This window comes from Girardinichthys multiradiatus, chromosome 20 (assembly GCF_021462225.1).
Source record: "Girardinichthys multiradiatus isolate DD_20200921_A chromosome 20, DD_fGirMul_XY1, whole genome shotgun sequence".
NCBI lineage: Eukaryota > Metazoa > Chordata > Actinopteri > Cyprinodontiformes > Goodeidae > Girardinichthys > Girardinichthys multiradiatus.
Genome location: NC_061812.1, coordinates 6,583,731 through 6,602,366, shown reverse-complemented (window position 1 = coordinate 6,602,366; position 18,636 = coordinate 6,583,731). Strand labels below are relative to the sequence as shown.

At 36.2% G+C, this 18,636-nt stretch overlaps 1 protein-coding gene and 1 long non-coding RNA gene across 10 annotated transcripts in view; both read right to left on the bottom strand.

Moving 5' to 3' along the window:
• LOC124856743 (glutamate receptor-interacting protein 2-like) overlaps nt 1-18,636 on the bottom strand; it is a 328,206-nt gene that overhangs the window by 15,614 nt on the left and 293,956 nt on the right. For all 9 annotated transcript variants that reach the window (XM_047347547.1, XM_047347548.1, XM_047347543.1 and 6 more), the window contains 8 exons: nt 17,692-17,861; nt 14,653-14,808; nt 14,388-14,540; nt 14,126-14,312; nt 6,200-6,345; nt 4,542-4,622; nt 1,596-1,659; nt 1,255-1,400 (listed from right to left, as the gene is read on the bottom strand). In XM_047347547.1, the coding sequence (XP_047203503.1) occupies nt 1,255-1,400; nt 1,596-1,659; nt 4,542-4,622; nt 6,200-6,345; nt 14,126-14,312; nt 14,388-14,540; nt 14,653-14,808; nt 17,692-17,861 (1,103 nt within the window). The remainder of the gene's footprint in view (nt 1-1,254; nt 1,401-1,595; nt 1,660-4,541; nt 4,623-6,199; nt 6,346-14,125; nt 14,313-14,387; nt 14,541-14,652; nt 14,809-17,691; nt 17,862-18,636) is intronic.
• Nucleotides 7,206-8,986, bottom strand: LOC124856745. The gene is made up of 4 exons (XR_007035412.1): nt 8,789-8,986; nt 8,123-8,322; nt 7,879-8,034; nt 7,206-7,777 (listed from the first exon to the last, which is right to left on the bottom strand). It is a non-coding gene; the product is annotated as an uncharacterized LOC124856745 (long non-coding RNA).

Here is an 18,636-nt window from a genome sequence, read left to right as displayed (position 1 = left end):
CTTTTTAATTATTGGAACCATAAGAGAACTTAAATCATAAGAGAACTTAAATTTCCTGATTCATGAACTCGGCAGAATTGTCTCTAGCTTCTTTCTGAATTTGACCAAAATTGCTTTACTTTATAGAAACTGTTAGAAATTTGTTTCTGTGCAGCTGTTTCAGTCCCCTTACCAGTATTTCCATCAATTTGAGTGCTTGATCTGGACATTTCCCAACGGGCCACTGAGTTGTTGATTTTCTGCATTATTTGGGATTATTGTCCCGTTGATGACCATTATAAGCCAGGCTTCAGCTGTCAGAGCAATGGGCTTAGGTTCGACTCTTGAACACTTTGGTATAAGGAAGAATTCTAGGTCAGCTAAGCGACTTCAAGGTACCCAAGTCCTGAGGATGTGAAAAAATCCCAACCCATTCTCACTGTGTTTGACTTTGTGCTGATTTGCAATGTTAGACTTTACAAACAACCTCAGACAAGCCAAACTTGCCCTGTCTGTACAGTGGCGCCCCTAGAAACCTTTCAGAGGGGACCACATGGGACCATTAAAAATCTCTGCAGTTTTACAACAAAATAGGAACTACCAAAAAAAAAAACTATCATAGACCATTTGTCTTTTGTTTTGTTTTTACAAATTTATATTTCAGACTGACTAGAAATGAGGACTTAAAAGATTCACAGCCTGCAAGTACTTTCAATAGTTTTATTCTTTAAACTAACAGGATTTCTTTTTTTTTTTTTTTACAAAATCAAAAACATTACAAAATGATTCGAAATGTGTACACTAAAAACAATAATCTTTATAAAAACTATTTGCTAAACACTGGGTAACAATGATATATTTCAATCACACCGTTAAAAGGAATTCAAAAGTATATATTGCAGACTTTTAAAAGTACTGCTACATGAAGAAAAGTGCAATACCAGTTGGTTAAAAGAATGCAGGGGCATTTGCTGAATGAAATCAACAATTTACCTTAACTGGGGGGGAGTCAAGAACTTTTACATAAGAAGTTTTACATAAGTGGGGGGCAGCAGAGTCTGTTGCTATTTCTAAATTGCAGAGGACAGCCCCACCTTGTGGTTAAATTATTTTAGCAGCTTTGAAAAAAAAATCTATCTAATAAGGTCTCTACAACAAAAATAAATAAAGAAATTTATGAATAAATAAATAAAGTTTGAACCAAGAAACATTTTTCTTTTGAATAATTCTCACTCTTTTGCCTTCTGTCTTGTTATTTAGGGATTACAGAATTACCTGAGTTGTCCTCATCTTTGCGTATCTTTAGTTTAACCAGTTCCTCGCACTGCTGAAGAATATGCTCTGCATCTTCCTTGGAACAATTCTCCAGCCTGATGTTGTCAATCGCCAAAAGCTTATCACCGGGCTCCAGAGTTCCAGTTCTGAATAAGAGGGAGAATGACAGGTGACAGGCAGCAAAAAGTGATGCTGGGAAGAGAAAAACAACAGGTCAGCCTTGTGATACAGCTATACTGCAGCATCCTTGTCTTTTCACATATACCATTCTGTTCTTCCCGGGATTCATTTACCAACAAACAGGAAAGATTTGGCAACATAATCAAAATATGTTGTAATACCTGTGAGCCATGCTGCCTTTCTTGATGTCAGAAATAATGAGGGGCTCTCCGGGCTTCTTGCTGGCTTTAAAAGGAAACCAGGTCACATTAAGGATCAGCAGCAATGTACAGTAAAGTTAAACAGTGCTGTCACATGGGGCTACCAACACTAACAAATAACCATCAGCTGCATATTAGGTATTACAACATGGGCAATTACATAGTTTAACAAACAGTACTACATAAAAATCAGCACTGACAATAAGATAACTGTTATGATTTACTGGTAGAGAGTAAAAATATATATATTAGGGCAAATAAGAGAGCTAGTAATCTTAAAATACCCTTCTCGGTTACAATGACATGATAATTTGCAAGGTTTCAGCAAAAGTACTCAACATTTCTACATTTCATGTAAAATAGTGACAATGTTTTTTCCCTATGCCATCCTCTCTCTGCCTTCGGACAGTTAGGCTCAGAAGATGGCACCATTACACCATTCTGCCTCAGACTAATGGAGTAAAACGTGTTATATAACATTAGTCACTAACCATGTATTACCTGTTTGACACACAAATCTGCCAACAACGAAGCAAGCAGTCAATATTTAAACAGGATCGATAGAATATCAGTACTGTTCTTTACATAAATTCATCTGCTAGTCATAGCTATTCCACTATAATTTAAAACACTCATATGGTCTAATATAGGATGTCAAGATCATTTTTCAGCACTGTGTCTAAAAGCACTCTAGGGATTGGTGAGGGTGGTTAAGCTCATGATTTTTCTTCTAAAATTAGATAAATGCATTTGCTGAAGCTTTGATTCTAGTCATGAATGTTCAATTAAACACTTAAGGTTTCTGATCCAAAATTAGTGATGTAGAAAGCTTTAAAGACTTTGAACACTCAAGCACAGAACTATGTTTGGACATATATGTATGGTGTGAGCATAACTGGCATATTCCTAAAACAACAGCTCCAGGAGCTTCGTTGTTTGGTAATCATGTATCTTCTCAGTTATGAAAATAAACATGAGGGCTCCTATTTACAAAGATTCCCAGATTCCTGTCAGAGACCTCCTAAAAATTCTTGACAAGGACTCTTAGCTGAAGAGTGATTCTGATCTTTGCTGAGAGCAACTCTGAGTGAGGAGACGAAAGAAACTTCCTATCTTAGTGATGAGGTATGGTTGACCCCGTTGCTAGGTGTGACGCTCTCTTCTAAGAGCTGTGATTGGTTGTTGCAAAAAAACAACAAAAACATGCTCATGTTCATCATTATTTTGATTTGCTTATTATTATGTTTACTCGCCATAATGTTAGTTTTCGTACTGCACCTATTTCATATTAATATTAAAATTCAGCATTTTACTGTGATCTCCTTCTTGTATAATGAGGTTTAGTTTGGTAAAATGACCAAAACAAAACGGAGAAAAAAAGGTGGAGAAAACCGAACCGAACAGAGCAACAGAGCCTGAAAGGTAGATTTAGGATCGTGGCGCAAACAAACAGGCACTGCCATGCAATCAATGCGTCGATCCCTCTGCTTTCAGCACCAGCCTGGAATGTGAGCAGGATAATAGTAAATATGATGAGATATTCACATATTTACACCGTACAGACAGATGGAAACACACATTTTAATCTAAAATTGTGTTAAACAACAGATGCTTTCTCGATATCATCTGAGATGAAGTTCAAGTATTAATTGATAGAAACATGATTTTTTTTTAATCTAAAGTGTTGTTAAACAGTTAAGCTGTGCAGGATGCACACTGACCGCAAGGTGCTTACTCATTTTTATGAGAGATCCAGCAAGAATCAGAATTTCCAACCAGAACTACTACACCAACACCATTGAGAGTTTGTTTTGTTGATCTCATTACAACAATAATGAAACCTGAATAATATAGTTAGGAAAGTACAGTACCAGCAATAAAAATGTTCGAGACTGGATGCTATTGCTCCTTTTCAATCTCAGCTATAACAGGCCGACATTAGGGCTTCTAATAAAGATTCTGGGCTTAAGAAAAATTACTTTTGAACCAAATATCTAACACATTCAGCCTAGACGTCTATGAACCATAAGCGATTGTTTAGATGTAACAAAAAATGCTCACAGGAAGGAACAAAAAGTCTTCCTTATTATCAGCAAACAGAAAATCGTGTATCACATGCAGGTATTTCTCATTAGAAAGGGATTTTGCAACTGATTCCTAAACACAGGGAGAAGTAGAGAAACCCTTCAGTCAGTCCTGATTCCTCAGGCCACTTTCTATTATTCTATTATTCAGACTATAGCCTTTTTCCATGAAGTTTAATGTTCTACATGCCAGAAAATGTGTCAAAATATTTGGTGACCTGTGAGTAAGGGAACACAGCATGTTATAATTTAGCCTACACCAGGATAAAACATTAAACAAATGACTCAAAGGTAGAATAAACATTGAATGTAGGCCTTCCCACTTAGGACTGCGCTAGAAGTTCATGGTGACATGTGTGATGCATTACTGTGTCAAGATCTGCATTAAACATCTACTGAGTTCATAGTCAATACTGATAAAGGTAGAATGTGTACAGGTGCAGCAGAAAATCCTAAAACTAGCTAAATTAGCTCATTTGTGTATAAATTTAATGCATAGAACTCTTCCAAGATTCTGCTTTAATGCTTGGCTTTGTCTGATTAGAATAAATGCTCACGTTGAATCAAGTTTCTTTGACAAATCTAATAAGAACAGTAAAATGTGTGAACGTTCTCAGACTGTTTGCTGTACAGGACCAGAGGCATAAAAAAGGTTTCTACACAATTTTAGAAAAAAATGTTTATGTTTGAGCTGATCTGTTCTGCAGGGTGGGATGGTGGCCTGAATGTTTTATACGGGTTGTCAGGGGATATTTAAACATTCTGCCAGTGGTGCTACAAAACAAAAACCAGATCATTTGAAGAAGGATTTGTGAATTCCTACCACTGATGGTGAGTCCCAGCTCCACACCTCTTTTCTTTGGCAGCTTGACATGGAAGGTACCACTACTAGGCACCACTGACTCTGTAACAGAGAAACAGGCATACAGAGTGTTCAACACCTGCAGACAAGACTAGATTAGAAAAAACGACTTAATCCAGCTTAATATTTGAAATGACATTTAGTTTATCTGCTCCTTCCTTCACAGAGTTTTTTTTTCATCAGGCAAATATTGTCTTCAAATTCTTATGTTTGAAGGTATAACACTAACTGCCAAGTTAAACCACTGTACAAAGACAAATTACTCTATGCTTGGCTGCTGCTTTAGAGTTTAGTTTACATAACAGTGAGATCAGCTCCTCACTTAAAAATCCTAAAACACTCAAAATGTTCATTCTTCAGTGAAACTCAGATGAGGATAAATAACATACCTCTTGGAACACAAAGCTCAGTATTTAAAAAGTTACCTGATGGACAGCAGTCACATCAGTTACATTATTTTTAAATCTGTAAATTCAGTAACCTTTCCAACTTCCTTTTGTGTTATCTCTATTAATCATTGTTCTGAAGCTCTAAAGAACTGTCAATGCTTCAGTACCACATGCGCCGTAAGATTCTGTTACGACACAAGTACGATAAATAATGATAAATTGTGAGATTCGGCTTGAATATTGTCAAAACTTTGGTACAATTTATAAAAATCTTTTAGGAACACTGCATGAATGTTAGGAATCAGTTAAAAATATACCGAATGCATCTGAGAAATCATTACTTTTCTTGACAATTCTTGAGATTTTCCATGAAGAAAATGATGAAAAGTTAAAATGTTTTAAGTGAAGTGATTGTTTTTGGACATAAAATGTTATAACAAATTAAATAAAACAATTAATTTAACTGTGTTTTATAATAAAAAAAAAATGAAACAAAATATAGGCTGTATGGTGGCATAGTTGGTAGCACTGTTGCCTTGCAGCAAGAAGGTCCTGGGTTCCACACCCAGCTGATAGAGTTTGCATGTTCTCCCCGTGCATGTGAGGGTTCTCACCGGGTACTCCGGCTTCCTCCCACAGTCCAAAGACATGCCTGTTAGGTTAACTGGTCTCTCTAAATTGCACTTAGGTGTGTGGATGAGTGTGTGCATGGTTGTATGTGTGTTGCCCTGCGATGGACTGGCGATGACCTGTCCAGGTTGTACCCTGCCTCTCGCCCATAGACTGCTGGAGATAGGCACCAGCTTCCCCATGACCCACTAGAAGAGGTATAGAAAATGACTGACTAAAAAAAATGTTATTATTTAGGTTTTTTACTGTTTTATATAAATTATTTTTGTTATTTCTTATTTTTCTAACAGAATAGAGATTTGGGAAATTCACTAAATTAACTAAGAGCGTTTCAGTTAAATTAAAGGCTATTTGAAGGGGCCCATGACCTGCAGTCAAAAGCTGCAATTATTCTGTCCAGCCCTGCCAGCTTATAAAGACAGTGCAAAAAAGTTCACAGTGTTTGTAAACAGATTGGAACAAAACAAATCAAGTCTTCTCACCCAAAGAAAATGCATGACCCTTAGGATGCTGAATAAAATCCCTGATGTGCTAGGTCATGTGATTGAATTAAATGGGACACTGGAAGTATGTTAGAGATATTTTGTTAACTCCACAAACCTGCAACATCAAACTCGATCTCCAGTGTGACCTTATTGGTCAAGGCAGCGTCTCTGAGAAGTTGATTGGCTTCTTCAAGTGTTCCATCTTCTGTGGGGATTCCATTGATTGACAAAAGGCGGTCTCCAACCTGCAGCAGGCCACACCTACAACAGTTATCAAGGTGATGTCAGCAAGACTGGACACATAAAAGCACATTCAATTAGTCATTGAGAACATTTGTTTCACTTACAGTGCTGTGAGGTGTGAAATGCACAAATTATCTCATTGTTTCTGTAGCATGGTCTGCATAACATCACTACCTAGGACATGTAAACCAAGACACGCTATGATAACATACCTGATGTAGGTTAACCACACAGTTCAGTGTGATAAAACCTTGGTGGCAAATTCTAGATCCTTTGAGCAAATAATGTCTGGATACTAAGATTGCCTAGAAAACACTGGTTTTGTTGTTAGCTGTTCATTTTATAGAAAAAAGGGTAGTAAAGTAGCACTGTCAGGAGGTTGTGGATACATAATGGAGTTTTTAAACCTTTTAACATTCTTCCCTTTAGCAAACAAATCAAAAGATTTAGTCAGTCAGTCAGTCATTTTCTACCACTTATTCCATAGTGGGTTGCAGTGTGTGCATATTTTAATGCACACACTGGCTGCATTAAAATATGATTGAGGTTATTTTACTGTCCCTTTTGTAGCTTTTATGTATTTGAAAATGACCCATTCCTCCAAGAGACTTACCACCTTTGCCTCACCTTTATCAATCACTGGTGGAATAAATGTACAAAAAAATATTTTTCTGTTTAAATGTTTAACCTCCTAAGCCCCAAGGTGTTTTTTTACATGCATTGTTTTTATTTATCTTTGCTATTTGGACTTATTGGAACCTAATTAGAATAGAAACTAAGCATCATCTTTTGATATTATGTACTTTTGGAGAACAACATAGTCCACATATGTGGAGTCCAGTTCCGAATTTCTACAAAACACAATACAGTCACCTGTGTGTAATAGAATGAAAAACTCTTTATTTCAACCTTGAACACAGCACTTTTTTCCTGACTGTTTTACATGTATTAACAACACATACATACATATTTTTGAAACAAGCAACCAGCAAACAGTTTCAGGACGGCATTGTATGCCTGTAACAAAATACAAAACATTCAAACCATTTTAAATTGCCACTGTTGCATCAGGAGACAAATGTGTTTGAACATCATAGTGAAAAAAACTCAACAAAATCTTCATAGTAGGGCTTTTGTGATATTTTGCATTGGTAATGTAAAACAGGAACATATACAGTATGCCGTTTATGTTGGGTAGCGGATGCAGGACATCAAAATGCAGGCACCAAAAAAGTGGTGTACCTCATCTATGGTCATGTTGAGTGGGTCCCCACTCTTAGACAGTGACATAACATTAAAGCATTCTGACATCAGTGCCATCAAATCTCTATGTACAGCTCAAAATAATCTAATGGGGTCCAGCCATGTCTGTCTCGAACAGTTTCATCCTGATGCTGATACTTCGTAAGGTTTGGCATCAATGGAGTAGCCTTCCAGCGCATTCCACGCCCTGCACAACCAAAATATTACCATTACGATTTACAGTGTTGGCAGTAAGTTACATTTTTACTCATGTAAGCAACTGAATTGTATTGTATCGATAACTACTACCTTGTTTAGACTCTTCTCTTTTTTTGGTTTGACTTGGTCCTGGTGTTGACTCTTCCAAGTCATCTTCTGAGCTATCAGCCTCAACCTCTTGAGTTTGGCAGCGACGCCTAGGAATGCAGGAGAAGCCTGTACCTGTCTCTTTCCCTGAGCATGAACCTGTCAACAAGTAAATATGCATGTGCCATTCTAGCTCTCAAGTTTGAACTGCATAAAACAAACAAATGTCTAGTGGATCTTGGCTAACCATTATCTACACAACGGTGATGTTTTCATCCTCTGCTGTGGTCAGTGGGTTCAGGAATGAGGTCCTCATCTTCACTGCTGCTTTGTTCCTGTGGTGATGGTTGGTAGTTCTCACCTAGGATTGGATTATCAAGGTCAGACAAGTCCAAACCTGAGTTGTCATCCCAAGTAACTCCAATACTCTTTGCACAGAAAAACGTTCTGGAAATATAAACATGACAAAATCAAATACAGATCAATGTAAATTATGAATGCAGATGCATTATTTATTTGTTATTTTATTGGACAATATGGGTCTACACTTTTTTAGCCGCACAACAGTTAGCTGTAAGCTAATTTACATGTGCATATTACATTATACCATCATTTTCAACCTAACTAATTAATGTATGGAGTATGCATTTAGTAATTAAATGGTAAATTCTTTTCATTGGAAAGCTTTTTAGCTGCATCAAAGTTAGCTTTTTTCTAATTTTACCTGTGTGCATGCTTACTAGCATATTAGCCCTTTCAAGGAGCATCAGTCCACAAGTACACATATGTGTACTTCATGTTTAGCAACGAACTAAGTATTTATTTTTACACTTTTGAATACCATAACAAACGTACAATGGTTTTATAAATATCTAAATCAGAATAAGCCATGAAATGTGACAGGAGTACTTACAAGGTCGATGTTTGTGTATGGAGCTGCCACCTGCATGTTCCCTTGCGTTTGCATTTTGACCGTTGTGTGTTGGGCTCAGTGTTACCAGGTGAGAAATGTAGGATTATCGTACTAGAAACATAAAATTATCGTATTTTGAGGGAAATTATCGTACACTCGTCATCTTCTTCTTCTTATTATTATTATTATTTTCTTTTTTTCTTTTCCTCAATCATGGGCGGGCGCAGTGGACTATTCAGCCAATCATGGCCGTTGTTCTGAGGCCAACGCATCACGTCACACGTAGGTCACATTTAGAAAACCACGATTGGCTGGAATTTCCAGCATTTGTTTCCGAATCCGGACACAGATGCCTTCAAGGTTCACAAAAAAAACTCCGACAAACTTTGGCGATTAGCTGATGACAACTGATTACAACCACACATTCACGGAATGGTCAGATTATCGTACATTTGGCCTTTTTTAGGAATATTGATCGTACATCGTACAGAGAGCGAAATTGTCGTACAAATACGATAATTATCGTACACCTGGCAACACTGGTTGGGCTCTTCAGACACCACCAGATGGCAGTATAGATACCTACATAACACCCCCAATTAAGCAGTGGACACAAGAGCTAAACAGTCCTTTCCACGCATGTGGTCGCTAAGCCCTACAAAAAATAAAAAAATAATTTGTGTTTGGGACATAGCTCATAGCTATGAAAAGCCAATCAGAATTGGCTTAAAAATAAAGTTGCATTTTACTTGACTGTTATTATTTTTATATCTTTTATGATTTTTAGACAATTGTAGATTAGGTTGTGTGATTTTTAATTTTACCACTGAATGATGTGCTCTAAATTTCCATTAGGTGTATGAATGAGTGTGTGCGTGGTTGTATGTGTGTTGCCCTGTGATGGACTGGCGACCTGTCCAGGGTGTACCCTGCCTCTCGCCCATAGACTGCTGGAGATAGGCACCAGCTCCCCCGCGACCCACTATGGAATAAGCAGTAGAAAATGACTGACTGACTGACTGATGTGCTTATAGTGTAATGTTCTCATTTACTCTAGGATCTGACTCTGATTTTGATTTGTACTGTATTCATTCTCGTAGCTTGCAATTGATGTATAAAATCATTGGAATTTTTTTTCTCCTTCCTACCATTTTAAAAATTATATATATTTTGTCAAACACATAATGTTGAGAATGCACACTATAACGCTAATTCATTCTAATTAAATTTCAACTTTAAATAATACACAGAACATTGGAATAAAAAGAAATACAACATTCCTGATTAGAACATTTCACTTATTCATCACTGGCATTAACGGAATATCAATTTTGGGTTTTAATTATTTATTTTGACGTAAAATTGCAGTAATTTTATAAACAAAAACGGCATACACAACATTTATTTTGTTTTAGATTATCTCTTATCAACAAAGATTTAAAATTATACATATAGGCTCAAATATATACATACACCCTACTGAGATTTTTTGAAATGTACATAAATATACATCATACATAGTACACAAAGTTTCAACAGTTAAACAATTGAAAAGGCTTTTTCCAACATCTAATCTCAGGCCACTTTATCCTTTCCAAAACCAGTTTTGGGATCATTGCCATGTCAAAAAAATTTAACTATGTCCAAGCTTTAACCACCATGGGGTTCCATATATTAACCTTAGATGAAGGAAATTGGCCAGAATGACCAGCACCAACCCTAAGAACCATCCAGAGTGTCAACAATGAAGCCACTTTTTACATCACCATTGACTGAGAGGGTGTTGACAAAGAAAGAAGGCACTGCACCAAACTGGACCCCCTCAAGCTCAACCCAAATTTTCAGCTGCCCACATAGATTAGTCAAACACCTTGTGGTCAAGATTGAGCTATTTAGCCAGAAAGACAGAAAACAATGTTTGGATGAGTCAAGGTGAGTCTTTCAAATCCAAGAACAATATAGCAACTGTAAAGAACGGTAGTTGTAGCATGATGCTGAGGATCTGTTTTAATGTCAGTGGTAAAAGTTATTTTCACAAAGTGGATGCAATATTGAAGAAGAAGGCCTAGATCCAAATTCATTCAAATGATTAATGAACCCAAACACACATCCATATGATTTTGGAAATGATAAATCAGGCTAACGTTGAGACTGCTAAATGGCCTCCACCTCAACCCGATAAAAAAAAAAACTGTAATTATAATGAATTATAGTTAAAAGTGACATCTGTGTCATAAAACAGGCCAAGTTTAACTCTACCTATTCGGCCAGAATCACCATAGCGATTCAATATATGGCAGAAGCTTGTTCATGTCTACAAAATGTGTGTGAAGGCTACAAAATGAAATGTAGTGTTTTTGAAACTTGCTAAAGGACATTTTACCAAATATTAGTGATGTTGTATGCATATACATAAGTAGAATTTTCATCCAAATTGGAAAATCCACCATAAAATCAAACATGTAAACCCAAATGTTGTTAAATTGCTGAAGCTGTAAATTGCAGTAAAAAAAAAAAAACCCTGTTTGAATAAATCATTAAAAGGCCAAAACTAAATAACTCTCATATTGTGATGATGGTTTGTACACCTATAATTAAATGTTATAATAAAGTAAAAAAAAAAAAGTAAAATACTGTATTTACATTCTTTTGTCTTGACTGTTCTGTCACAGAGCTTGACTGAAAAATATAAAGAAAAATATACATAATTTATATAAATTATATACATTTTGAACACAGTACTGTGTTTAGTGCATATATGTATGCATATATAAGTTTATATATATATATATAATATTTTATTTTCCATTTAATGTATATTCTATACATTATTCTATGCAACATAATTACAGATTAAACATCTTAAAGTAGGTGTCCAGACTGATCACTTGTGCACAAAACTCAGCCTATAAATCATCTAATTTCAGCTGGGAGCACGCCACCTGATTTTACCCTCAATTACCAGCTAGAGATAATTTGCACATGTCTGCAGTTGTTGTGGTCAGTAGGCAGATCAAGTCAATACAAACATTTGTTAGTGTGAGAGAAGGTGAACTCTGGAGTCTGGAAGAGTGTGAGGGTAACCCAACCAAACCTCAGTCGCAGTCTAAAAAATGTTGGAATTGTCTAAGATGCATCTGGATGCAGTGTGAACTGATTACCGACTGAACAGTGAACTCTAGTAGTCCGTTGCAATCTGCATTTTTTTCTGAAAATTGTATTTGTAATGATATCGCATAATAAACATAAACGCAAGACAGCACTGGGCCTAACAAAAATGATTGTCTAACTAAGTACAATCAGGTAAAAATAGACAAATACAAAAAATAAAAACAAAACAGAGACACTTTGATATTTAAGACAACAATACACTAAATAATATGGGGCCTTATTGAAATGAACCAAATAATTCACATATTGAACATATTGATTTGTTGTCCGAAACTATGAGACTTTTCTGAATATATCATAAATTCTAAATGTTTATTTGCATGATCCAGTTTAAACATTAAATTGTTTAATATATAAAATAAATCCAACGTTGAAAGTCATTATAAAACCCCACAAACGACCTCAGATAAAAAGAAATGTTTGAAACATCAGTGTTATAAAAAATGTAGTCAAAACTATCCAAATCATATTTACTTGTTGGACTAATTTAAAGTATTTTAAATGTCATTTATTTTTGTATTCTATAGGAGAGAGGGACAGCAATATATCCTGCCTTAATTCTGAGATTATCTTCTATTAGAGCGACCTGCTGGTTTGTTCACCTTTCAACCTGTCACCCTCATGAGATTGATGTGTTTAGTTGTCTTTAGTTGGTTTGATAAATCCTGTAGTTTGTGATCCCTGCAGTGTTTGTTCCTCAGTTGATGAACAAAAATCTGCTAAAACCAGTCAGCTAGTTTGAACTCCAAGTCTTTTCAGAATCTTTGAAGACTGTGAAAGTTGAAAAGTTTGTCCCAAGCTTGAGAGTTCTCTGAGGTAGGCAGCTGTGATGTTAAATTGAAAGACATATACTTATCAATTCCTCCGGCATGAGCAAGAGGAAGCAAAATAATTAGTGTTTTTAGCGTGGGCACTAATGGAATAGGGAATTTGGCCTCAGGGTATAGAAACACACCGAGCACTCAAAGGAGCAATTCATAGGATAGAAATATTAGCCAGTAAACAAACACATAATAAAGACACAATAGATAATTGGGTTTTAACCACCTAAATTAAACGAAGTTGTGTTGAATAGAAATACCGGAAGCTGCAACATGCAAACAAACATGCAATTACACATATATCAATATTTGGAAAACCTCCACTAAACTTCGGCATATGCTCACACACCTACACTAAAACACAGCCAGGCAGAGTTGCTAATACACTGAAAATTATTCTCACACATCCTCCCACTTAAACACCAATATACCAGCACACATTTGAGAGCCACAGTGAGTAACGCTACTAATGCAGCATTAAAATCAATATATCTGCACACCCGACCACAGTGAGAGGCATTAACGCAGCAGCAGAGCAGGAGTAAAATACATCACTCCAACACTATAATTCTGTTAGAGGTCTTTGAAATGAAACTGGTTGCTGCATACATTAAATCTTTACTCTGGCTTCTGTTTTCCAGTTTAGGTTATCAGTCTCTCCTAAAGACCCAATTTCTGATCAGCTATTACACTAACCCTTATTATGAAAGTCCACACTTTCAAATAGTGTTTAGTTAGATTTCAGTAATTGAAACTTTTCAGTACATTTTAAGATTTTACTGTTCCATGTGATTAATCTCTTTAAAGCAAGTTGTTGTTCATTGCAAAAACTTTGTTGGGCAATTTTTCTTCTTTCATTTCAAACCTTTTGTCATTTCATATTACAGACCCATTTTATAAATTAGAGTATGCATTTCTATGAGGTTGTTGTCAGAAGAAAAGTACCTTTTGAAAATAACAATCTTTAAACAGGTATTAAACTTACTTTTAATTATGCAAACATATGTGTATTATAAAAGTTTTTTATTGTTCTCATGTAATATTCTAATCTAAAATGTGTTCCTTAGGTGTAGGCAGATATTTACCATAGCTAAAAGAAATACCCCGCCCTCCCATTACTCTGTAAGGATTGAGCATATACAGAAATTTGATGAATGGGTTTTATCATTAGGCAAATCAATTAGTTTTATGAATTAGATGTTTTTGGAATATCAGCACAAAAATCTATCTAAAAGTTGAAATTTAAACAAGTATTGCTTATTTCTTAGACATTTTAGGTTGCAGTGAAAAGGCTACAAATCATAAAAATCAGAGTCCAAATGTGTCAATAAGTGTGTGTGCTCACCTTTCTGCTGAACTGTCAGGCTCTATGAATCGAATGAGTGGTGGTGCAGAGAGTGTTTCAGTTGCAAATATTCCTCCCTGCAGCTGCACTCCAAAGCCGTTGAGTGGATCACCTGTTAACACGACCTCACTTGTCTCCACGTGGACCACCTGACCACCAGGACCTACTGAACTTGATGCCAGAGACACTAAACAAACACATTTACATGTATTAGACTGACTGTTTGCAATAATTCATAAATCAACCAACAGATGGAACCCACAGCAACTTTTGTGCTCTTTCTTCCTCTGGCGTCGTTTGAGCAGCGAGTTGCGAGGACTCATGGGAACTGCCGGCCTAGGCAATGTGTTTGAGCTCTGGCTACTGGGGCCTGATGTCGTTGTAGAGCTGGTAGAGAAACTGGCACATACAAGAGCTGCAAGAAGTAGAGAGAATATGTTAGGAAAAAAAAGGTAGAGAAATGTGTAATATAGTGTTACTTTGAAAGATTCTAACCAGCTTAAATCCTTAGAGGATTCAGTTCTTACACTTGCAGTAGTCTAGGCTGTTGATTGTGTTGTTATTGGATGGGGTCCACAACTTGTTGAGGGTGGAACTTGTGTTGCAGATGGTTGAGTTTTGAGGGTGACAGTAGTTTATACAGGGGTCCCAGTTGTGCGGATAGTCTGATTTCTGGACCTTCACTGAAACAAACAAGTCAATTTGTTATTGAAGGGGATATAAGACTAATTTAGCCAAGTCAAAAATTCTCCAGGCTACCTTTGAAAACCAACACATTTCAATTTATAGCAGTGAAGTCATGGTCCAAAATGAAGATAACCAAAACCAAAGATGGAATTGAATATTTTAATCCAGAAAGAACTTTATGTTGCTCTTTTATAACCCAAACTATGAGGATATAATTATATTATGTTTCTTTATAAATGTCTTTCTGTCTCATGTGATTTGAGACAGTGGTCAACTGAACATGTTGGAGTGGCCCTACTCTTGGTTGGGATGACGCATGTGGTCCAGGTGCTTTTCAAATAGAAAAGTGCTGCGGTAGGAGCAGGGAAGAACACAAACAAATCCTTTCTCTCTCCCTGTTGGATGGAGTAAGGGGGAGTCAAGTTTAGCCTCAGTTATGGTTGAGGTGGCAAAAACAATCACTTCATTCAAAACATTTTAACTTCTAAATATCAACAGTCATCATTCAAATAACATTCACTCCTGCTAGTCCCTCATTACGTTTTATTATATCTTGATGGAAAATCCCATGAATTATCAAAAATAGTAAGAACTTCAAATTTAATTGTGCCCGATTCTTAGATGCATTTGGCTTTTTGTCAACTAATTACTAATGTTCGTTCAGTTTTCTTAAGAGATTTTTGTAAATCATTGTGAATTCTTGACAATATTTGTGTGAATGAAACTGAATGTCAGGATTTATCTTTATCATTTCTGTGTCGTAACTGAATCTTGGGGAATCACAAATTGAACCAGAAAACAAGCAAAATTCCAAGATTCCAAACGATTCCTAAAGTGTAGCAATTCATATTATTTGTGGTCTGTGTGGAACAGTGGATTAGATAAGTAAAGCTTGATTGTAATTCCAACAGGAGAATGATACAAAACAAATCCAAACCAGATTTTAGAATTAAGTGTCTGAAATAGCTCTGACCTAAGCTCTGATGAAAATGTGCAGATTTTTCTTAAAAGCAAAATGTCTGTGTCAAGAAACAAGACAGTTTAAATTGTCAGATGCTTGTTCATGTCTACACGATCTGTAAAAAAAAATACATTTTCTATGGAGCTTAAGAAAACCTTTTTTGGGGAGTCCCACATTGAGATCATCAGTGTAAAATCAGGGCTAGAGTGTGCCAACCTCCCCAACCTTCTATTTATTTTTTCACTTAAAAATCCTCTCTAAACTTTGAAGTTGATCCAAATCTGCAGCATGCCTCTACAATCATTGGTCATGAGAGTCGCCTTATCCAAATGACTACAACTTTGGGAATACTTGGGGATTGAATATGTGTTTGGGAACCCTGGGGTTAGCTCTCTCATAAGAGTGGAAACACACTTACATCAAAACCTCCTTGAGCAAGTCATTAGGTCCAGAAAAACACGCTGGAGAGACAGATGCACTGACAGAAAATGATAGTGGCACAGCAAAGATCGTAGATCAACACAGACAGGACACGCAGAAAAAGTCACTTTGTATAGAATCACCTGATTTTTGCATGGGAGCATACACATTACAGATACCCAAAAGATGAAGAGAAACATTATTCTCAAAGACTCACTGAGGCTAATCTGTGCTGCAGTAACACATAGTAAAGCATACACAGCTTAAATATTTTAATCAGAGTATCTATTAATAAAGCAGCGGCAGCCCGACTGCTAGGTCTGCTGGAAGGCTCTGAGTTTCCTAATGAGCTGTATTCATTTTTCATGCACACACGGCTGTCACACAACTATGATTACAAGAAAAAAATCAATGAATAAATTTAGCCTCTTAGGCAAATTAATAATATTTTAGGATGGAATGGATGGCAAGTTTTTAAATGTGTTGATTGTCGACATGCTCAAGAGTTTCCTCCTAAAAGCAGCTTTTTGCCCATAAGCACGAGTGACGGGAGGAGTAAAAATAAGCAAGGAAAGAAAAGAAATGAATGAGGACTGAAAGGAATTTCTGTGAGCAATACAGAAAAAAACAGCCAAGAGAAACTGGCAGAAGGAAAATGATTTCTGAAAGCTGTAATCTAACCATAACAACTTTAAGCAAGTGCCGTCCTGGCTTTACATTCTATGTCACTCAATTGCTTTTTTCAGTGGGCCACCACTTTACTCACACCAAACCCACAAGTCTAAAATAAATCAATGAAAGCAGAACCAAGAAGATTTTTAATATTAGTATTTTAGCCTTTTCTAAGTGACTTATCTCTCTTGTCTTCTCTCGAGTGTTTAAGCATCACAACAGAATTGCAGCAGAGACTGGTCCACCAAATAAAACAAAGAGTAATTATGCCTCTTCATTCTTTATTTAGAGTTAAAGTATTATTGGTTAATATTGTGATGAGTGTGACTCTTTTCAGTCTTTTTGCCCTTCAAATGTCCACACCACTAATTTTCATGAGTCTTTGTATCTTGGCACTTAAAAATGTACATCAAGTGTAGTCATCGAGGGCAGTGAAAGTCTAATCCCACAAAAAATATTATTGTCCTGCAGAATTTGCATGTATGACATTTGCATGTAGAGATTTTATAACGAAATGTGAATTAAAATTTTTTCTTGTCTTTTAAATTTGTGCCTAGTAACAAAACAGTATAATTTATATCCACTCTATGCCCAAATGTACTTCTCTATATAGATTCAAGGCTATACCACAATCTCAAATTCTGCTGATCCTATGGAAAAAATTGAATAGTTAGATAAACAGATAAATACTAGGTGACTAAAAGGGAAACTAGTGTACAACTAATTACTACTTCTAGCATTTCTCATACCATTACCCTGGGTGTCATTTCATTCAGACCCTGGAAGATTGTTTTATCCTCAACAAAATATGTCCTGTTACACCCACCTGTGTCATGCTGCTTCCCGGCTAGCCTTGTTTGATGTGAGGGAAGGATTTCTAACTTGACCAGTTCAGTTGTGCTTGCTAATAACTGTGTTGCCTCCAAGACTGTACAGTGTTCTGTTGATGTCCCATCTATGGAAAGCAGGTGATCTCCAGGATGCAATGCTCCACATCTAGATTATCCATGAGAAAGGTAAAAGGCAGAATAGTATCATAGTATAGTAACATTTGGAAATAAGACAGCATCAATGTTGCTTAAAATATTTGCACCCATTGTGCAGTGATAAATATTAGCTGAACGTAGACATCCATAGCCAACCTGTTCAGTTGACTGATGGTATTTTACTGCTCATTTCAACACAGATTTCAAGGTCTTCATTTATATTTAAAAAGTAGACTGAGACTCTGCTTGGGGTTATATTCTGTCTTCTACCGTCTGTTAGTTATTGGGCCATATACATGCTGCATCGACTTTCTATGTGTGAAAAGATTTTCTAAACAGACAGGATGTGAAAAACATCCAAGAGTGAACACAATATATCTGTAATCCTGCAGTGTAAGAATGGCTTCACAGGAGTGGGCGGGATATTGATTTCTCTGTTTTTGCAAAGCGCTGGCTCAATTTGAAAGACATTTGCAGCATTCTCTGACTTTAACACTATTTCAGAGCATGTAGCATTGTGGCAATATTTTTAATACATACAGTGCCTCAGAAAACTATTTATACTCCTTAACATTTTAACATTACACTATGTTATGACCACAAACCTTACCATTTTTACTTGGATTTTATGTAATAACATCAAAACAAAATACTCCATTATATAAAGTAGAAGGAAAATGATACATTATTTTCATGCATGGCAATTATTTGTGTTCAGTACTATAAACCACCTTATGGTTAAAGCTGCAAGTTTTTGGGGGGATTTTCATCCAGCTGTGCACATG